This window comes from Pangasianodon hypophthalmus, chromosome 9 (genome assembly GCF_027358585.1).
Source record: "Pangasianodon hypophthalmus isolate fPanHyp1 chromosome 9, fPanHyp1.pri, whole genome shotgun sequence".
NCBI classification, from domain to species: Eukaryota; Metazoa; Chordata; class Actinopteri; order Siluriformes; family Pangasiidae; genus Pangasianodon; species Pangasianodon hypophthalmus.
This window is the reverse complement of record NC_069718.1, coordinates 27,980,261-28,003,952: the sequence shown is the minus strand read 5'-3', so window position 1 is coordinate 28,003,952 and position 23,692 is coordinate 27,980,261. Positions and strand designations below refer to the sequence as shown.

The 23,692-nt window shown below is 41.8% G+C and overlaps 1 protein-coding gene across 1 annotated transcript; it reads right to left on the bottom strand.

Annotated features, from left to right (window-relative positions):
• Nucleotides 1–4,582: 4,582 nt before the first annotated feature.
• LOC128318879 (NLR family CARD domain-containing protein 3-like) lies at nt 4,583–7,329 on the bottom strand. The gene is made up of 3 exons (XM_053237001.1): nt 7,279–7,329; nt 6,864–7,068; nt 4,583–6,377 (listed from the first exon to the last, which is right to left on the bottom strand). Exons 2-3 carry the CDS (start codon nt 6,898–6,900, stop codon nt 4,594–4,596), a joined length of 1,821 nt encoding a protein of 606 aa, XP_053092976.1. The 5' UTR covers nt 6,901–7,068; nt 7,279–7,329; the 3' UTR covers nt 4,583–4,593.
• Nucleotides 7,330–23,692: the final 16,363 nt, after the last annotated feature.

The following is a 23,692-nucleotide window of genomic DNA, read 5'->3' as shown; positions in this document are numbered from 1 at the left end:
CTAAGGTCAGCACTAGGAGCTACTTGAAAAAAAAAGCATAGATGAGTGTGACAGAGTGAAACTCCCCGCAACACTTCAACACAGAAAAGACATCAGCCCAACTAAAAGATGAGGAACTGGCACCTAAAAAGGGAGGTGGTACTGTCAGTTGGACTCCTGAAACTTGAATTTGAATAGAATGTTTTAATATTTACTTTTTAGATGTTGTATTCATAGTGTTTCAATTTGGACAGTGTTATGTTTTTCTTGTTCTGATTTGTGAAATTTCTGTTCAATGTCACTTTCACATCAAAGGAGAAAAGAAAAAGTGCCTTTCACTGGTGTTTAGTTCACAAAATTCACAAAAAGCAGTGATTAATGAACCCAGTTATTTTGTATAGATAATTTTTCCAACAATTTTAGAGAAAACGTCTCCAGGTTACTTATGTAACCATGGTTCCCCAAGGGAACGAGACGCTGTGTCACGAAACGCTATGGGAACGCCCCCGCGTGACCGCGCTCTGAATCACGTGTCTAATCCGTCCAATGGATGGGCGAGACGTCACGGGCGGGGTGACGTAGCGACCCGAAAGCATAAAAGCCCTAGCGGCGAGCCCCGCGTTAGCTTACTGGAAAATGAAGCACGCGCCGCAGGGACGCCAGAAGTGTGGCACCGAGACGCAGCGTCTCGTTCCCTCGGGGAACCATGGTTACATAAGTAACCTGGAGACGTTCCCCTTCAGGAACTCGAGCTGCGTCACGAAACGCTATGGGAACGAGTATACCCACGCCGCCAGACTTACAAGTCCCTGCCTCCAGGAGGAGGCAAGCCTAAGGCACAAGGACAGAGGAGCCGGGAGTGGCTCGCGTATCTAGGTCATAAAACCTGGCAAAGGTCAGGGGCGTGGACCATCCCGCCGCATTGCAGATGTCCTGTAAGGACACACCTGCCAGAAAGGCCTTAGAGGCCGCCACCGCTCGGGTAGAGTGAGCCTTGACCCCCAGGGGACTGGGGAGACCAGAGGACTCGAAAGCCAGAAAAATGGATTCTACAATCCACCGGCTGAGGGCCTGCTTAGAAGCAGGAAAACCCCTCTTAGGGGGACCAAAGCACACAAGCAACTGGTCCGCCTTTCTCCACAGGGCAGTTCTGTGGACGTACGCGTCCAGTGCTCGCACTGGACAAGTACAATTGAGCTTCCGATGGTCGGGCTCCCTGAAGGGAGGAGGACAGAAAGCCTGCAGCACGACCGGCCGTGGTGCCGAGGAGGGGACTTTCGGTATGTAGGACGGGCAGGACGGCCACTCATGACTGCTCCCCATCCGGTGAGGGACGCATCCGTCGCTAGCACTATGCGGCGACCAGGAGCTCCCAGGACCGGGCCCTGAGACAAGAACCCAGGTTCTCTCCACACAGCTAAGGCACGGCGGCATCACCGCATGACCTTGATCATGCGGAGCGGGTTTCCTCTGTTTCGGAAAAACCCCCTGGTCTTGAGCCACCACTGTAGGGGTCTCATGTGCAGCAGGCCAAACGGTATCACGTTGGACGCAGCTGCCAATAGGCCCAGCAGTCTCTGAAACTGCTTTACAGTGAGTGACCGGCCTACTTTCACTCTCGCGACCGCTGTGAGGACCGACTCGATCCGAGCAGGAGACAAACGTGCCTGCATCGTGGTCGAATCCCACACGACGCCTAGATTAGCGGTTCTCTGAGCTGGAGAAAGCACGCTTTTCTCGGCGTTTAGTCTTAACCCCAGTTCCTTCCTATGGGTGAGAACGGCATCTCGATGCCGAGCCGCCATCTGCTCTGAATGAGCTAAAATCAACCAGTCGTCGATATAATTCAGTATGCGGATGCCCTGTAGTCGCATAGGAGCCAGGGCAGCATCCACGCACTTCGTGAAGGTGCGGGGTGAGAGTGCTAGGCCGAAGGGAAGAACCCGATACTGGTAAGCTTTGCCCCCGAAAGTGAACCTCAGGAACTTCCTGTGCGGGGGAAGGATGGAGATGTGGAAATACGCATCTTTTAGGTCGATCGTGACGAACCAGTCCTCGGACCTGATCTGAGACACGACCTAAGTGACCGTAAGCATCCTGAACTTCAGTCGAGCGACTGAGAGGTTCAATTGCCGCAAGTCCAAAATGGGACGCAGCCCTCCCCCCTTCTTGGGAACAATGAAGTACTGGCTGTAGAACCCTGACTCTCTGTCGTGAGGAGGGACCACCTCGATGGCCTCCTTCCTCAGGAGAGTATGTACTTCCTGCTCCAATACCAGAGCCTGCTCGGGACCCACCACAGTGGGAAGAACCCCAGAAATGAGGTGGAGGCGAGCCGAACTGAATTCGGTAGCCTCTTTCTACAGTACGCAGGACCCAATGAGACACATTCGGCAGAAGTTTCCATGCTGCCAGAAAGCTCACTAAGGGAATCAGTCTCTCGAGACTGACCTCTGGTGTAATAGAAGCGGTTAGCTGAGTGCCCTGAGGCGGCGAACCGACATGGGGGAAATGAGCTAACCTCTGCGAAGGCCTCAGGAGAGGCCGCGAGCCTTCCAGACCCGCTACGTTGCCGGGCGAGAACTGGGAGAGGCGCTCGCCGGAGACCGCTGCGCCCTGAAGCACCATAGGTGGCAGGGTCGGCAGATCGACCTCCTGAGGGCACTGGGGGGACCCGGGCACCGTGAGATGAGGTGTACGCCACGTCGCCCCAGAGGGGCCCGCCCTTGGAAGCCCTGGGCCAAAACCATCAGGGCTTCTTAGCCGCGGCCCTTCTGGACATGAGGACGGTCCTCAGATCCGCCTTAGTGCCCGAAGGGCCAGGCCTGTTTTTGGGCCTCCCTGTAGGAGGGGGCCGTACACGGAGGGGGCTGCCCCCGCCCAGCAGCCCCACGAGCTAGAGAGCGACGGGGGAGGAACCGCTGGAATGCCGCCGCCTGAGCACGGGCCTGCTGGTATCTCTCAACGACGGAGTCTACCGCTTCGCCAAACAGGCCCGAGGGAGTAAGCGGGGCGTCCATGAGCACGACCCTGTCCTTCTCTTTCATATCGGACAGGGTCAGCCAGAGATGCCTCTCCGCCGCCACCAGGACTGCCATAGACCGACCGATAGCACGGGCGGTCTCCTTGGTGGCGCGGAGGGACAGATCAGCGGCCCGCCTGAGCTCAGCTACCTGCTCAGACGTACTCTCCCCCTGCTCATCCAGCTCTTCAAGCAGGTCGGCCTGGTACGCCTGTAACACCGCCATGGTGTGCAGACACGCACCGGCCTGACCTGCTGCCGTGTACGCCTTGCCTACCTTGGCTTGGTAGGCAACGCCGGAGCCTTCAGGGACGATGCAGCAGCAGGGGACAGATAGCTGGCTAGCGTCTGTTCAACCCTGGGCATCGCCCTGTAACCGGAGTAGTCCAGCCCCGCCACATTAGCGTAATGGGAAGATGTGGGGCTGAACAACCGGGCTGAAAATGGCCTATTCCAGGACCTCGACACCTCAGTGTGGAGGTCCGGAAAAAAGGGCAGGCTCCGGGGCGGAGGTGGCGGCCTACTGCGTAGAAAACGCTCATCCAGTCTAGAGCCATGAGGCTCAGGCCGTGACTCAGCGGGCCAGTCAATGCTAAGCTTGGCGACTGCCCGCGTAATCACCTCGAGCAGCTCCCCGTATTGAGGAGACTGCGGCTCAGGGTCGACGCTCTCCACGTCGACCTCCTCGGAGGACGATAGGTGGAGCGCCGAGTCCGCTCCCCGGGGGGAAGAAACCGCAGAGCGTGCTTCCGAGCCCAGGGAGGGGACAGTGGACCTGGAGGGTGAGGAAGGAGAAAGGGACGGGCCCGTCTCCATTCCCTCCGCCAGGTCCATCTGCGAGCCCCACGAGCGCAACCGCCGCTCTGCCTCGGCAGAAGCAGGGCCAGCACCGCGAGGCACGCTAGTGAGGGCTCCCTCCTCAAAGAGAGCCCAGCGGGAGCGGAGAGTGCGCAGCGGTAAACAGCGGTAAACTCGCAATGTCCCTCGAGAGCCGACTGAGCGTGCTCCGCTCCCAAACAGGCAACGCACAGACTGTGTGTATCCCCGCCCGTAATATATCGCGGACAGGGAGGAACACACAGCCTGAAGCGCTGCCCGCTCTCGCCCTTTGTCTTATCTTTGGCTTTAGGCATGCCGCCGATAAAACACAAACAAGACGGAAAAAAGACAGACAATAAACATAGAGCGCTTGCTGAAAACAGGAAGCTGACGCGGGGCTCGCCGCTCGGGCTTTTATGCTTCCGGGTCGCTACGTCACCCCGCCCGTGACGTCTCGCCCATCCATTGGACGGATTAGACACGTGATTCAGAGCGCGGTCACGCGGGGGCGTTCCCATAGCGTTTCGTGACGCAGCTCGAGTTCCTGAAGGGGAACCAAATATATTGTGATATAAGATTTTGTCCATATCACCCAGCCCTCAGTGCAGATATAACATGTTAGTGTAAAAAGTAAAACAATCTTCTGTAAAAGTACCAGAGTTTTGTTTAAAGCTGATCAGAGTGACAATTAACAAGCATTAATCCAAACAGTGCCATTCAGTGTTACATTAAAACAACAAACCATGCAGAAATACATTTATAAATAAAAATACTCACTCTGCTTTTCTGGAGGCTTTGACCACTGGCAGCAGCCTCAGAAGACATTCCTCTGATGGGTCATATTTCCTCAAACCAAACAAATCCAGATGCTGTTCTGAGTTCAGTAACACAAACGCCAGAGCTGACCACTGAGCAGGAGAGAGTCTGGTTCCACTGAGACGTCTGTAACCTCCTCTGTTCAGGTAAGTTTGTACTTCCTGCACTAGAGAATGATCATTCAGTTCATTCAGACAGTGGAACAGATTGATGGATTTCTCTGGAGATGGATTCTTCCTGATCTTTTTCTTGATGTACTTGACTGTTTCCTGTTTGCTGTGAGAGCTGCTTCCTGTCTGTGGCATTAAGCCTCGTAAGAGAGTCTGATTGGACTCCAGGGAGAGACCCAGAAGGAAGCGGAGGAACAGGTCCAGATGTCCATTCTCACTCTGTAAGGCCTTGTCCACTGCACTCCTGAGGAAATCAGACATGTTTGACTTTATAAAGACATGGAAAATGCCAGGGTTTTGATCGACTAGCACATTTCTCTTTTCGAAGACAAAAGACAGAAGTACATACAAAGCAGCCAGAAACTCCTGAACACTCAGATGTACAAAGCTGAACACCTTCCCCCGGTGAAGCCCAAACTCTTCTCTGAAGATTTGGGTGCACACTCCTGAGTGCACTGACACTTCTCTGACATCAATGCCACACTCTCTCAGGTCTTCCTCATAGAAGATCAGATTTCCTTTCTCCAGCTGTTGGAAAGCTAGTTTTCCCAGTGCCAGGATATTCTCTCTGGTCTGCTGTGGATCAGGGTCACATTTCTGATGGTACTTTTGGTCCTTTTGTTTAATCTGAAAGTTCACAAAGTGTGTAAACATTTGAGTCAGAGTCTTGGGGATCTCTCCACTCTCTGCTTCACCCAACATTCTCTCTAGAACAGTGGCTGAAATCCAGCAGAAGACTGGGATGTGGCACATGATGTAGAGGCTTCTTGAAGACTTCATGTGTGTGATGATTTTATTGGCCAGGCTCTGATCACTGATCCCCTTCCTGAAGTACTCCTCTTTCCGAGGATCATTGAACCCTCGTACCTCTGTTACCTGGTCTACACACTCAGGAGGGATCTGACTGGCTGCTCCTGGTCGAGAGGTTATCCAGAGGAGAGCAGAGGGAAGCAGATTCCCCTTGATGAGGTTTGTCAGCAGCACATCCACTGAGGCTGCCTCTGTCACATCACACAATCTCTCATTGTTCTGGAAATTTAGAGGAAGTCGACACTCGTCCAGACCATCAAAGATCAACACCACTTTGTAGGAGTCACAGTCTATTAATTGCAGTTTTCTCATTTCTGGGAAAAAGTGATGAAGAAGATTCACGAGACTGAGATTTTGCTGCTTCATCAAATTCAGCTCTCTAAAGGGAAGTGGAAACATGAAGAAGACGTCCTGATTTGCTTTTCCTTCAGCCCAGTCCAGAATGAACTTCTGCACAGAGACTGTTTTTCCAATTCCAGCAACTCCTTTAGTCAGCACAGTTCTGATGGACTTGTCTTTAAAGAGGTCATTACATTTGATGGCTGTCTCCTGTGTTGCTGGTCTACCGGACACTGTCTCAATCTGTCTCACCTCATGTTCATTATTGACGTCTCCACTCCAACCCTCTGTGATGTAGAGCTCTGTGTAGATCTCATTCAGAAGTGCTGAGCTTCCATGCTGTGAGATTCCTTCATTAATTATTTTAAACTTCTCTATCCGGTTGGACTTGAGTTCTTCCTGACACTCAGGCACCAGAGACTCTAATAAATCAAGGAATTAACAATTTTAATGCAACAAAAAAATTAACTCCTGTATCTTCCTAAATTATGTTCTCAGAGAAACATAAACAGCCACATTGCAAATTAAACTCTCTGACCTCATGAACTGTTAAATTGTTCTGACACAGCAGCCCATATTTATAATTAAAGGTCTAATTAAAGTTCCTTTATCTGCTGACAACATAAGTGCATTCATCAAGCAAACAGAACTAAAGGCTGATCTTAAATTACCTTTAATCTGATAAGTAAGTAATTGACACTATGTGTTTCTGTTACAGTAAAATATTGAGTGATGTGATGGTGTGATGAAGCAGAGTTACAGTTACTTCCCTGAAGTTGTGTAATTTCCTATTACAGCACATAATGATTTTATTCTTTTTATACCACAGCAGTCAATATTTATTAAAGAATGGCATGTCGATGTGTTAAGAATGGAACAGTGTCAAACCGAAGGTCCAGAGCTCTTACTGTTGTGCAGTGTGTTAGCAAGATCTGTGTGGTTCATGTTCTTCAGGACGTGCAGTGTGATCTTCAGCGCTCCCTCTCTGACACTGTGCAGATCCTCCTCATCCTCCACCTCCCTCTCAGTGCATGCTGGGTAATCTGGACTCAGGAGATTCCTAAACCTCTTCAGCTCATTCTTTATCAGAGTGATGACTTTGTGTTCCAGCTCCTGGTTAGAAACAGAAACAGATCTAAACATTATAATGTTATTATGTTATATTATTTTTAGGAAAAGTTGAAAAGTCTCTTTCTATTACCACAGTTCTGACAGAAATTCTGTCTGATCACCTATAATGCTGCTGCAAATAAATAAAACTTGTAAATTGTCATTATCTTAAAAAAAAAAAATTCACCCTACACACATTAAAAATAAACATACCTTGAATATGGACTCCAACTGATTTCTGCTGATGTTTGATTTCTTCTTTTGTGGTCTGTGAACAAACAAAACACATCATGTAATATGGACTATATGTATTCATAGCTGCACAACAAACACTAAAAAATACAGAGACAGATATTTAACACTATCCTCTTAACACAATACACTGATTTCAGGATTTCCTAACTAGCATATTTACAAACAAATGAATGAAATAGTTATATTGTCATTATTTTCCCAGATGTAAATGTTCTTCTGTAGCACCACAGACCCTCCAGCTCAGGGACTGCAGGCTGAACTGAACTCTTAAAGCAGTTTTCCTCACTGCCAGTCCGAGAGCTGCAGCACTGCACAGTTTAGTGTTTTACTGCTTCAACACCTGATAAAGCTCATGAAGGGCTTCATAATGAGACAAGTGAGTTTGATCAGGTGGAACACTGCTGTAAAACACCTCATTATACTGACCTCACATCAGTAGAACTGTCTCTGCCTCTGAAGTTCATTGGTTCTTCCATTGACTCGTCACTCTTCATGGACACACAGCTGGGTTCTGGTGAGTCTGATCTCTTTCCTGCCATCATTCTAGAATTACAACAGAAATATCAGCAATAATTAATACTCTGCTGTCTCAGCACTGTTAAACAATGTGTTCATCATTAAACACCAATAATTCCATCTTTTTAATTCAGCTACAGTCTGCACACTTATTCAAACAGGAGACTCGCCTCATACCTCAGGAATTACTCTGATGTCAGGAGTCCCAATCACAGCTAACTGACTCAGCTGGGTCTTAAAGCCTGTAGAGTTCACTGACTCAAAGCTATGCTGCTCTTATGCTACACATTACACAGTCCTTTTTACTCTTCTCTCAGTGAATGATTTCTCTAAACTGTTCTTACATCAGATCACTGATATATTCACTGCTATTAATCACCTTAAAGCAAAGTTTAGTTCCTCTGTTAACTAGTGAGTGTTTAGAGATACAGATCTGTTCCCATGAGACGGTGTGTATTTATTGCTGGTGAATGGAAAAGTAACTCACCTCTCGTCTTTCTTTAAGTCCTGTTTTCCAGACACACTCATGTTGGAGGTCATGTCTCCTTCTCCAGATTACAGCAGGACAAACGTTTACTTCACTCCAACATCGGTGTGTTAAATCAAACCCTGGTATCAAGTCCTAAAATGCTGCTGCTTCTGGCTGCTTCATTCGCATTTCTCTCCTTCATCAGCAGAAATGTAACAGAACAACAAATGACTGTTGCTGAGTTTTACTTTTACTTCCATCTAACGGTTTATTCTGCAGAGGGGGAAGGGCAGTGTGTGTGTGTGTGTGTGTATTTTTAAGTGATTCTGCAGTAAGCAGTAAAAATAGATCAGTGCATTTTCACATGTTATGAAACTTGTTTTATATTCAAAGTGAACTCTCTCCAGTCTTTTTGTTATGTAGGGCAGAGCGGGGCGCGTGCTAACAGACTTTATTTAGTAGTTTCCACATACACTGGTATGACGAAACTGGTATACTTAAAACTCTGATATGATACCAGTTTCGTCATATATATATATATATATATATATATATATATATGACGAAACGATACACACACACATATATGAATAATTATAAAAAATCGCACCAAAATTCGAACGACTTTGGAAGATATCAAGGCAAGATAATTTTACCATAGTGTAAGTAAAATTTCACACAGACGTTAATTTTCAGCTCTGTGTTTAGCGTTAATTTAAAACGAGGCAAATTTATCATCATTTGACTCTTTAATCTCTCAGTTATTATCCTACAGTCTCTAAATGCTTATATAGCCTGCAGAGCTGAATATTCAGTTCCCAATCTCAGTTATGTGTTAAAACTCGCCCCGATATTACAAGAAACTCTGCCATGTAAATACACACAATTCCCTTTTATGATTTTATTTCGTTCAGCGTGAGAAACAGGCCAAGCAGGACAGACAGGAGTGTACCTGCTGCTGTTCTGTCAATGGCAGGACATGAAGTAATGAGGGGCAAGTCAAAAACAGGTGTGGTAGGGTATCATATCAGAGTTTTAAGTATACCAGTAATTTTTTTGGAAACCTGTAGTGGTCCATTACACTCCATAAATATTCCAGTGAGATAAAGTCAGATGCTTTTTTTGGTCTAAGCCTACAATAAAGCAGTTTATATCTGGTGTATTTATAATCAGGTCTCTCACTGTTCTGAGGTTGTCCCTCATGTATCTTCCTTTAATCACACATGTCTGCTCTATTTCTATAATCTTATTTAAAGTGTCCTGCATCCGGTTTGCAATTATTTTAGCCAGGATTTTATCATCTATATTCATCAGACTTCTCTGTCTCCAATTATTGAAATCATACTGGTGTCCTTTTTATATATTAGTGATATTGCACTATGATAAAATGATTTATTTAATGTTCTCTCCTGTAATCCTTCATTCTACAGAGCCGCTGAGAGATCTGCAATGTCTCTCCTACAGGCTCTGGAAAGTTCTGCTGGTAATCCATCAGGTCCTGGACTTTTCCCATCATTTATCTGTGAGATCACTTCTATCATTTCATCTTCACTGTCCTCTAGATGTAGTAAGTTAGTGTATTTTAATGTTGGCCATGTCGCTATAAGAAGTGAGTTATTTATTTTCCTCTATATTTAGTTTTGATGACTTGTCTTGGCATTTTTTCCTTATTTTGTCTCTTTTGTGTTTCTCATTTTCAATAATATTTCCAGTGCTGTCTCTGATGCCTTTAATAGTCCTGTTTTCTCTGAGTTTTTACTTGTTTTATTACATTCTGTGGGTTTTCTGTGTGATTTATATCAGGACCAGTCTGGAGCTGGACATTTAGGAATAATTCATCATTTATTCTGCATAATTCAGATTTTATTTTGGAGAAGAAATCATCATCTTCCACATTTTTGTTGTGTCTGGTTTAGAGTTGGACATAGTCTGAGACAAGCTCATTATAATGCTGCTTCTTTTACTGATTAAGTAACTTTACATTTTTGTTTTAAGTAAGCTGTTATTTGTTTTTTGAAAATATCTCACATTTCAGTGCTTGATCTCATTAAAACCTTTAACTGTTTGATTTGTTTGACGACTTTGGTTAATTCATGAACAGCTTGTTTGTTTGTAAGAATGTTGTATTGAGTTTGCAGTAAGCTCTGTGCTCGTTTATGTTTAAGAGCTGAAAAGCTCTAAGTGTGAAAGGAATATCAACATGTTATATGCTACACTTATACATACACGCCACTTTATTAGGAACACCCCTTACTCATACACACACCACTTTATTAGGAACACCCCTTACTCATACACACACACCACTTTATTAGGAACACCCCTTACTCATACATACACCACTTTATTAGGAACACCCCTTACTCATACACACACGCCACTTTATTAGGAACATCCCTTTACACACACCACTTTATTAGGAACACCCCTTACTCATACACACACACCACTTTATTAGGAACACCCCTTACTCATACACACACACCACTTTATTAGGAACACCCCTTACTCATACATACACCACTTTATTAGGAACACCCCTTACTCATACATACACCACTTTATTAGGAACACCTCTTACTCATACACACACACCACTTTATTAGGAACACTCCTTTCTCATACACACACAACACTTTATTAGGAACACCCCTTACTCATACACACACACCACTTTATTAGGAACACTCCTTTCTCATACACACACAACACTTTATTAGGAACACCCCTTACTCATACACACACACCACTTTATTAGGAACACCCCTTACTCATACACACACACCACTTTATTAGGAACACCCCTTACTCATACACACACACCACTTTATTAGGAACACCCCTTACTCATACACACACACCACTTTATTAGGAACACCCCTTACTCATACACACACACCACTTTATTAGGAACACCCCTTACTCATACACACACACCACTTTATTAGGAACACCCCTTACTCATACACACACACCACTTTATTAGGAACACCCCTTACTCATACACACACACCACTTTATTAGGAACACCCCTTACTTATACACACACACCACTTTATTAGGAACACCCCTTACTCACACACACCACTTTATTAGGAACACCCCTTACTCATACATACCTACACCCCCACACCATGTGTACACCACCTCAGTGTAAGTGGTGATCCAAAAGAAAATTGCAAAAAGTAATGGCATTTATTTCACATTACACATTCTCTGAATTATAGATCCGTTTTAATATAAAAGGTTCTTTACTCTCCAAGGGTTCTACATAGAACCATTTTTGGGGGAAAAGGTTTTATTGGCGAAGTACAGAACCGCAGGGTTAAGTGTTGGTCTTTATTTGGGAGTTAATCAGAATAATTTAATTGATGATGGCTGTATGATTATTTTGGTGCAGAGAGAAAGCAAACTGGACAAATGAAGTATTTGATATTCACTGCTCATATATACTTTTGTTTCAAGAAATATACATTTTTGTAATTAAAACAAAATCTGTCCCAGTAAAATAATTCTTATAAGATATTTATACAGTAGAGCTCAAGGCTCCAATAAGACATGAATATATTATCTACTAATCTTCCTCTATTTCTAACACAGGGTTTGGATGAGAAAGAGAAACAAATTCACCCAACCAGTCTGTGTATGGATGTGCAACAGCAAGGAGAGGAACTATGACTCCACAAGGAGAGGAATTATGACTCCATAGAGCTCTTTAAAAGTGGATTAACTCTGATAGGAACAGCACCAAGAACCACAGCAGGTCAGAGTTTAGTAAAAAGATTTTAGTAATCTGAATGAAAATAAAACACTTGTTTATGGAAAGTGGATAGCTTAATTAATTAACACATTTTATATACTGTAATTATGTATCAGAATGATTGGAGACCGCCCACTTTGAATAGAAAACGTTTCGGAACGTGTGGAATTTTTTGCGCATGCGCAGAGGATTGAGTTCGCTTGCGTGGTAAAGGTCGGGCTGCGTCATCGCAACCTATTTACATCACGCATGCGCATTGCGAGAGACGGGGATTTGGGAATCATATCGGTAACAAATACCTACGTCACTCTGAACTGCGTCACTGCCCTTCCCCCTTTGCAGAATAACCAAGTAGACGGTGAAAGTGAAAGTGAAACTCAGCAGCTCCATTTTGTGACGAGGGGAAAATAAACCATTTCAGGAGTTTAAACACAGTGAATGTCTAAATCTAAAGCTATAATATATAAACACACTGAACTGACACTAAATGTAGAAGAGTTGCGTGCTGGTCTTTATTTGGGGTTTAATCAGAATAATTTCATTGATGACAGCTGTATTATAATTACATTTGGACTATTTATTGAATTTTTTTTTTTTTTTTTTTTTTTTTTTTTACATCACAAAAACCTGCCATTTTAACAGGGGTGTGTAGACTTTTTTGACTGTGTCAAGTATGTGTTCTTGTTATAAAAACATGTTTATCTTGATTTTGTGTACTTCGCTGGCATTGTGTCTGTCATTTGTTTTATTCAGGTCTCATGGTAGAGTCTATGTTTGCTACATGCTGCAGCAGCCTCCTTGGGTGCAAAGTGTGTGTAGAGCAGAGGCAGGAGACTTCTGACCAGTGCATGAGGTGCCGAGGAGATTCTTTCAACACTAATGTGCATAGGGTCGCTGGGCTCGCTGAAGTCTTTAGTGTACAACACGACACAGTTTATGTTTGATGACACAACGAAAAAACAAAATGCTGAAATTTGTTCTGTCATGTTAAGCTTATGCTCTTTATGCTATATTGAGCAAAAATTTTAGGTTAGTTTTTCTATTTCTATTTCTATTAGTGAAAACTCCAATTTACTGAAAACTCTATGGTTACTGTTATTTAGTGTGAATTTATGAACCACACTTGCACACACATTTACACATATATACAGATACAGGGTTTTCAGTTTATTTGGTACACTCAAGTTGTATCTCCATCACTGGCCCTTTTTTTTTTTTTTAAATCAGATAATCCACCTTATAGGTAATGAATGTAAGGCTCAGTGAGTGTACGCACAAGGAAGGTGTAGCTAACAAACTAGTAGCTCTGTGTATACACATAAACATAACTGTGGGATAGGGTTGGGTTGAACTTCAACAGAATAGAAAATAGAGAAGTATGTTCACTGTTCCATACTGTATGTATTGTTCACTATGTGCATTTCATGCCTGAACTACTCCGGTGAGTCCAAGATGGGCTACATGGCAAGACAGGTTGGATCAGCAATATCTGGCCACATTATCCTCCATGTTCAATTCATCTCTGTCTATTAACTGAATTAAGGATGCCTTTATTGGGTAATTAAGCTGATTATTTGTTTCTGGCCACATTCTCTCAACTGTGTGGCTCTGTTGGAGGAAAATATTGTTTAATGTCACTTGCATATTAACAATATAAGACATTCTATTGATATAAACCAAACAATAAACTTTCTCACTTTTTATACACTTTCATCCAGCAATCCCAAAATCACCTGTGCTGACTGAGTTTGCAGATAAGGCAGACTTGCTTGATTGTGTCTGTACTTTGCAAGCTGTTCTTGGATAAAAAGTGTGAGATAAAACTCTGTCCTGTGATCGACGCTTACTTGATCCCATAATCCAAAGGAGAGAAGTGCTGGTCTGCAGCACATAACAGGGACAGGCTTTCTGAATGGGATTACTAAATCCATTACAAATTTAACTGGAAAATACAACATTTTGATTCAAGTCTAGACTAATGATCGAACACTTCCCATTATGATAACAGCTAAAGATGGCTTGTATCGTCTTTTCTTTAATCAGCGTTTCACTCCTGCTCTGCACCCCCTTCTTCTTCTCCTCAGATCCACAGGAATATCCATTCTTGGTACAGATGACATCGCTGTATGCTGAAGCGCCAAAAGTTGCTCTCGAGTAAATCATGAAGTCAAAGTTTTCCGCACTTGACACTGCCCCTGAAGTTCCAATTAAAAATGCCAATATAAAAAGAATCATAATCCAGTGCTTTCTGATGCTCTCAAACCTAAGGCTGCATATGAGCACAGTCCTCAAACATTGATAAAAAGAATTTAAAAAGTACAACAAATACAACAATGTAAAAACATTCAGAGCTGCTGCGACAGGCTGCCACATGCACGGCGCCATCTTTGATATATATCCCATCCCGGTTGTACATATGTACTTACTTACCTGTGGCCATGTCAAGTATGTGTTCTTGTTGTAAAAACATGTTTATCTTGATTTTCTCGATGGGAAAAGTCAGGTGTTAGATGGAGAACTTGTGCATTTTCCTGTAGATGGCAGTAAAGACTCTGAAATTTAATTCAATGCTTTTCAAACCTCATCTCAAACGATATTACCAAAGTCCTTATAGCAACCGTTACATCTGTGGAAAAAAGTGGAAAAAACAAAGAAGAAGCAAACAAACAAACAGAAAAAGTAAAGGGAAAGGGGGATGGGACATGCCAAGCTGGGACTATTCGCAGGGCATGGGTGCTTGGTAAGGCGTGGCACTTGCCCATTTCAGGAGAGACCACTTTGCGCTGCCTTAATCAAACACCGAGAGATAAAAGAAAACAGAAGCTATTTATGGAGCAGATAATCACTACACTTCTCGATCATGGTAGATTTAAAAAAAATAAATAAATAAATAAATAAATCCTCTAAACAATTATACATGCTAAAAAAGTAGTAATTAATATTTCACTATAATATCTAATTATTATTTTATATTTATTACAATATCTTAAAAATCACAATTAGAAATCATGTTTTTAAATGTTTTGTTATTGTTTTTGTTTTTGTTTGCCGAGGTGCATTATGGGAGAATTCCAAAGTTCCATTGCATCCTGTACGTGTCTCTTAGTTCAATACTTTGTTCTTTACGTGTTTTTCACAAGTTGAAGAGCAGAAAATTAGGATGAAATAAAAATTGTAATAAAAATAGAAACCACAAAAGAAGCAAAGCCAGCGTGTTAAGGTTATAAATGCCAATCCCAGTGTAGACTCTGGAGATGTGCCGTTCATGAAGGAGGAGTCGATTCTTCCAAACGACTCTTTTAGGTGAAGTGGCATATAGGAGCGTTTTGGAGTCTTTTCTTTTTCTTTTCTTTTCAGGCATGTAGACAATGCTGTTAGTCGTGCAGTGGAAGTGAGTGGAAATGGTTTGGTGTAAAGCTTTTTCCAGCATCTGAGCTGTTGGTGAACGGTGAGTTTACTTGTGTAAAAACTTTCCACAAGGCAGAGGCCGCTAATGAAAATAAAGGTGTGTGTTGTAAAGGACAGTGTTTTAGTAAAAGGTTAGTGTTTGCAGACTGTAACAGTGGGAGCACACATTCAGCACAGTGGAAGATCTCAGGGAGCGAGATCTTAAAAAAAAAAGCTGTAATAATGTAATGTAAAGTAATACTCTAATGCATTTATCTACATCAGTAGGCTACTATATAAAACTAGCACTTTAGCTTCCTGGTCCCTCTTGAGTTTTAGATAATAACTCAGTCTAAAATCCACTATGCCCAAAGCAGGAATAAAAGATGGAGGGAATGGGACAAAAACTAACATCCCCTTTTCATTTCAGATTTACAAATACCAGTTGTTTTTTTTTAAATATTTTATTTCAGCATGCTAGTTTAAAACCATGTTACATAGCAATCTATGTAAAGTGAATATTGTTGTTAGAGGAGCTGAGGTAAGCTCAGGCTGGAACAATCAGTTCTATAATGTACAGGGTTTTAAAAGGAGTCATTTAGCCCCAAACAGAACATAAAGTGGTAATGTGGCCTCCTCCCCAGCCCTGCAACAATACACAGAGGCACACAGGCTTTCTCATTCTCTCTTTCACCCACACTGATAGACCAACTAAATCTCATGAACTGAAGTGGGCAGATCATGACAGTGAAATAACCAATGAGCATGATGCCTTTTTATTAAATCCTTACATACATGTACATAATAACACACTTTAAACAGGGAACTCGACCATCCAGACAACAATCCTGGCAGCCAGGAGCCGAGGACCCGATGATACACAGTACACAAATTCACACACACACACACACACACACAGATTTACACACACATACTATAACATCGCTTATTCTATAGTATATGTGAAACGAACCTCTAAAACCCATGGATTGTTATTCAGTTATTCATTTTAAAACATATCATTTAGTAACTAATTTGAATTATTCAGTAATTATGGTTAAACTAAACTTTTTACAGAATTAAGGAACATTTTACCCAAATAATAATGACTTTATAGAAATGTCTAAATATTTCTATAATTACACAGCAGTGCAGTATCAGACTTTATAACATAAAGGCCTTGTGTATGTAAATGTCAGATTAACCCTTGTATGGTGTTCGGGTCTGTGGGACCCGTTTTCATTTTTTATCAAAAGAAAAATGATACGATTAATTATTTTTTCAAACTCAGACTCACTGGCCTTGGCTCATTTTCTGTGAAGAACATATATCAGAACACATTTTCAATGACCACTCACTGTACACCCCCCCTACACATTTATATTACATACAGGATGTTCGGGTCCACTGGACCCGGGGCTAATAAAAGTGTGGAAATTGTAGGTCCTGTGTACCTACACTGTCCTCCTTCTGTCTGGACCTGCTGTTAGTATGTGTGTGTGTGTGTGTGAGAGAGAGAGTGAGTTTTGTGTTTCCCCGCACAAGGTTGCAACATTTTTGCAAAATTCAAGCACTGATATCTGTGTGCTCTCACATTCCCGCACATTTTACCCTCTGTCTTGCGGGAACAAATCTTTATTTGCTCATACTCTATCCCAGCTGCAAATTGGGGGAGTGACACAATAAATATAGCTTTGCCAGTGTGGTTCCTTATCACAACTGATCAAGATGGCCAAAAGATTATCTGCTCAGAGGGTCTTGCAATTGATTTTGGAAGAGAGAGAAGCTTTTGAGGATGATGTAAAGGAAGAGGTTTCAGAATGTGAGGATCACATTTCTGAAAATTCAGAGTGTGACAGTGACTTTGAAGAAGAGGAGATTGAGCATCAGCTAGTTCCAAAATGAAGACTAGCCCCAGGACCAGCCCATCAGCAGCCAGCCCCAGGACCAGCCCATCAGCAGCCAGACCCAGGACCAGCCCATCAGCAGCCAGACCCAGGACCAGCCTGTAAGCAGCCAGCTCCAGGACCAGAACAAGCCCATCAGCAGCTAGCAAGTGAAGAAATATGGATGTCAAAAAATTGTGAAATTGAATGGTCTTCTTGCCCAAGAAATGAGCCACCCCGCATGGCTGCCAATGTGATAAGGATGCAACCAGGGCCAACACGGATGGCAGTTTCTCATGTGCAGGACTTCAAGTCTTCTTTTGAGCTTTTCATCCCAGATTCCATCCAGAAAATTATTCTGGATTGCAATAATTTAGAAGGAAGGCGTGTTTTTGGAGAGAGAGGTGGAAGAAGATGGACCAAACCCATTTACATGCCTACTTTGGGGTTCTTATCCTTGCTGGAGTTTTCATTTCCAAAGGGGAATCCACAGAATCCCTGTGGGATGCAGAAACTGGCAGAGAACTTTTCCGTGCAACATGGACAAGCTGGGGACTGGCTACAGCTGCAAAAAGAGGACCCTACGCTGGCCGCTCTTGATATTCTTTGACATCTTGGAACATGTGGTCTTCTCTGGATTTGAGGTGCAACTCACCAGTGCCTTTCCCAGAGTGGAAGAGAAAGAGGCATCTCCTCTGGAGCTTCCCTCTGTTCCACTCTGGGTTCAGTGCCATCCAGATGACAAAGGCATTGTGTGCTGAGATGTCCAAAGAATATCAACAGCGGCCAGTGTAGGGTTTTTCTGTCCATATTGTGTTTTTCTGTCCATCGTGGGTCCACACACTTCACAATATGCATACATCAAGTGCAAGAAGTACATATGCAACGCACACACAGTACAACTCTCCCCCTCATGTGTTGTATAGGCTGGTATGAAAAAGCAATGTGTTCAGTGGGGCTAATGTGTTGTCTAGACTGACATGGTTCCTGTATGTGTTCAGCTTGTGTTGTGTAAACTGACCTGAATGGGTTAAATTTCTAATGAAGATCAAATAAATAAGAATCAATAGTTATGAAAAACCTTGCTTCATTTGTAAATTTGTTGAATTTTTTTCCTCATATCTTGATTATAATTGATTTTCATTTTTTTTTATTACATTTTATTAAAAAACAAACAAAAAACGAGTAGCAATTTAATTCATAAATGTGGTCTAACAAAGGTAAAGGGCAAATATTAACCATATATGTTGTTTATATTGCTTGCAATTGGGATGAAGTAAACATCTGTTGAGTTTTTTAACATAAAATTGTTTGATTGTGTTGAATTAAAAACCCAAAAAATGCAGCGGGTCCACCAGACCCAGGAACACCGGCTGATTAACAAAAATATGAACACCACACAAGGGTTAAAGATACTAAGTAATGCCATCTCCCAGCTGAGACGCTTTTTAAACTAATCTTAAATGAACTAAAAAGACAAAGGACAATGGAGCGAAGATCTAAAAATAAATCTCCATGGTCTTTATTAAAAATATGATGTCTGTAAATTATTTAAGGGAAATAACTATGTAGATATAATAATATGATGTGACTATGTTGTAAATAGTTATTTTTGTGTATTTAAAAGTTTGTAATGTTGAAGAATTACTGCAACAAATTGTGAAATATTTAAACTGTGTAAATGTTCAAGAGTTATTGTGATAATTGCGAATGTTGAAGATTTATTGTAACAAATTGTGAATTATTCAACAAATTTTGATTTAAAAAGGCAAGACTGGCATTTTAATTTTATTTATTTATTCATTCATTCACTCGTTTATTTCATTATATAGTGTTTTTAACAATGGACTTTTTGTCACAAACCAGTTGTTACAGACATCCGGATATAAAAAGTAAATATAAACCTTTTTTTAACATTTCCATGTCAAGTGCTGAGAGGCATGAAGATATGTTCTTAAAAAAGGGATAGAAAATAAAATTTAAAATACTACTACTACTACTAATAATAATAATAATAATAGTAAAGAGGCGTGTGTTGGAGTTGTTATGGCAGAATAATCCAGTGCACAGTAATAAGGCTGATGAGCTCTGTGTCTGTGGGAAGGACACAAGGCCTACCGGCTGTTTGAGGCGGCGCTGCGTGTTGTGCTGGATGGAGCTTGACTGCCCTCGTGTGGCCAAACCCAGGAACTGCAATTTCCCACAATCACTATTCTGTTATGAAGTATTTTATGGCGGTGTTTATAAGTCTACACTTGTAGTAGTTAGCCGGGGGAGAGTGGAGAGAACTGTTAGAGAAATATTAGAGAAATGTTAGTGAATGCTCTCGCCTCCTCCCCTCCCTTTTTCCCTTTATGTTTTACTGTAATAAGGTATATATTGGCTTTATCTGTGTAATCTTCTTCCCTAGTTGTGGAGATTGTCGAGTGAAATAGCTGAGGCCACGTACGGAACATATGAAGTTCCACTGAAGCAGTGATGAGACTGAACATGACTTTTGGTGCTCATGATTGAATATGGCAGTTTTATTAGGAACCCTAAACATTAGAGAAGGAAATATTGAATGTGAAGTGTAGTAGTGCTAGTGCTTGTGAATAGACTCTCAGTTTAGATAGTGACCCTGAACAAAACTAACATGCAGTGCTTTATTAGGGTGCTGATGAAGTTGGAGTTGAACTGGTAAGAAAGCTATTATAGAGAGGCCTCATTAGACTCCCGAGGATGTTCAATCAGAAGCTGCCCCAAACTCCCCTGATTCCAGTCATCAGCTGGAATGAAGCAAAGCGGCCTGCACGAGCTGAGGCGGGGGTTGTAGAGAAAGCAGATAAAACACTGCCATGTGTTAGATAAGGGCTGGGAAACTGGGCTTTACACACAGGATTTAGAAGACACAGCTTTGGAGTTAGTTTGATTACAGGTTGCAGTGATCAAGTTACTGTTACACAGTTAAGTTACTGAAAATAAGGTTATAGCTGTGCCGAGTCCCAAATCACACTATTCTCATCCACTATTTAGTGTCCTATATGTCAGAAATGCCTTTTGACACACAGTCACTAAATCCACGTAATATTATTTCATAATGACTTTGTATAATCTATATCATATCTATATTATTGTAAACTCAGTGTTAAATGATCTTGGTATTAATACACTGTTCAAAATAAACGCTGATGCCTCTACTGGAAACATGTCTAGCTAATTTCTCTGCTACAGCACTGATCACAGTCCGGTGGTAGTTCATGTTGTGATTTTTTTGGGTTTCTTTCACCTGAATGCAGATCACTGGTTGTGTTATGCTTTTTTACACACACAGCATTGCTGACTTCTAGTGTTACAACCCCAATTAGTCTAGGGGTATGTGAGGAATAACAATTATTTGATTATTAAAAAATATCAGTTGTGTGTGTGTGTGTGTGTAATCAGGGACCATCAGCAAGTAGTGCAAATCAATCAGGTGATTTATTTATCTATATAGAAGGGGAAGTGTGTGTGTGGTGGCAGGTGATAGTGATACTATTTACAAATTAGAGGTACAACTGGGTTTTGTGTTAACAGCCAGAACAACTCCCCAGGAATGAATGGCTGCGGGTTGTAAATAGGCGGGGTCAGAGGTGGATTGGTGGTCACAGCAAATGACATCAGCGGGGATAATTGAGACGGACAGGAACGTTATCCAATGAGGCAGTACTGCAGAGAGAGCGAGAAAGAGAAGGAGGGCGAGAGAAAAGGGGAGAGAACAAAACACAAAAACACGCGAACATACCCCAGAACGTAACACCTGGTTTTTATATTCAGTCACACACCCTCAAAACGTTTGAACAAAAAATACACTCTTAGGAAAGATGGTGAAGAAGCCTATGACTAATCTAATAAAATAATAAAATCCTTTCACTCCTCACACATCTTTTAAAATGTCACAATACATATTGATTGTGAGGAATTTTTTTTTAAATTAAAAACACTTTTTAATTACTTGTTTATTAAATATTCACTGCAAAATTAGGCATTTTATTATCTCTTCAGGAAATAACTGGACATCATTAAAGTTTCTTTTTGTATTTATTTAAATCCAGTTTATTAGCAATTAATAACATCAAATATACAATATATAAGCAAATAAGCAAAAAAAGAAAATTGTTTTTAAATATATTTATATTTATCCTCATGAGACTCCATAGTGTTTACTGTGAGTCACTGAGCCTCATTCTGTGTTTACTAACATTGATAAGTTTAGTTTCTGTAGTTAATGTAGATAAGTTTATGTTTCTGTAGTTACGAAGATTATGATAGTTATGAGGTAAAGTTTAATATTTACTAAAGAAGGTTTACAGAATTGGTAATGAAATATAATATAATTAATTTGAAATAAAGCAAAGTTGGGTGCTGGAAACAAACAAATAAATAAAGAATAAAATGAAAATAGAAGAAAAAAATGAGTGAAGTGACATAGCTGAGTGTTTTATTCCTGACTCATTAGAAGTGCAGTGTTAGACTGTTACACTCTAAAAAATTATTCAGAGGGTTAGTAAATAAAGCTTAAAATAAAAAGTATACTTAACATAAAACAATTTTTTAAATTTATTTCAGATTGTGAGCCAGGATCATAACTACACCCGATGTAATGAATCCGGCCTCTGTGGTCGTCACCAGAGGTCACCATCACCGGAGTACTGACTTTTCCCTCTAAACTCCATTTCCCATCACCCCGTGCCCAGCACTGATTACGAGCTCACCTGCAGCTTGTTACCGGGACTACTTAAGCCTCTGTCTCACCCTCACGCTTCGTGAAGTCTTGTTTCGCCCCGGCTGACATTACTGTGTTTGACCTTGGACTGCTTTCTCTGGTTTCTGGATTGTTTGCTGCCTGCCCCGACCATCCGCCTGTCTGATTACTCTGCCTTTGTCTCGCCTCTGATGACCCTGTTTGCTGCTGATCGACCACGCCTGTACAACTGTGTCTACCTTTTATTAAACGCTGCAAATGGATCCTCACTCTGTTGACTCATCATTACAACCGAGCTGCTTCTGAGCTTGTGTTGAAAAAATGTGAAGCAGTGTTTTCCAAAGCAGTGTGCTGATGCTTGTGTCGCTTTGCTGTAGTCACATGATCATTGAGGTCTGAAGCTTCATTCAGGACACGCAGTCATGTGACTGGTTCAAAAGCGGTTCATTTGAAGGGGCAGTGTTTGGAAAAAACTGTGAAACCTTCACGTGAGGCGGCAGAGTGGTGTTACGATTCAAACTGTCAATCACATATTTGCAAGAAATGGAAACTTCAAGAAAGAGAAGTGGTTCAAAAGCATGAACTTTTTTTTTTTTTTTTTTTTTTTAAAAACAGATCTCCTCAGATGTATATTTATTCACATTGTATTCAATACATGCATTGCATTAAATTGTGTTGATTCTAATTCTTTTATTTTATTTTTTTTAAACAAAACATGCTGTTAGATTTTCAGATGCAGTGCTTGCTCTGCTCTCAGCAGTTGGCAAAAAGCAATAAAACATCAATGCTTGGGCATGAAAATGCACCTGAACCAGCAGAGAGTACTCCAAGGTATAGAGTATAGTGTAATTATTGTATGATGCAAGCCAATATTGTATATGTGGATAAAGAATAAAATTGCTATTATTTTGAATTGACTCCATATGCATATGATCTGACCTTCAATATAATACCTTTTGTAGTGAATATCAGCTTTTTTTTTTCTTTTTTTTTTGTAGGGACAAAACCAAAGGCTTGAGGAAGCATTACTTAATATGATTAAATGGGTGGGCATCCTTAACACACGAAGATACTGGATTTAGGGAGTGTGTCAGTGCACTGGACTCTACCTGCACTTTCCCTACAAGAGCTGCTTTAAATGAGAGTGACCCTGAAGTACAATGAAACAAAGGAAAAAGCCAAGGCCGAAGGTATCAGCAGTGAGTCTGACATCTGATATGTGGACAATCATGTTCCATTATATTAATATTACCTGGTAACAGGAAATTCTCCAATCTTACATGGCTGCAGATTTGGCTGAAGTAAAGATGTTACTGATAGAGGAATGGGGTATCCAGGGGAAGGTGAGATGCTTAGTGACTGATGTAGCTCCCAACATGATTGCCTGTGTAAACAGTCTGAAACTCTGACATGCAACTTTTATTGTAGCACATCTGATAAATAAAGACTGTCAGGTTCAGGAACAGATGGGCAATCCTGTCCTGATACTGGTTCAGGAGGTGGACACTTGATGAAACAGCACTTACACAATGCTGCAGTGTTTGGTTAATCTGGGACAAACAGGGAATTAACATCAGCCCTGGAAGAAGTAGTCTTCTTGATAAGAAGTAGTCTTACTGGAAATATTTTCT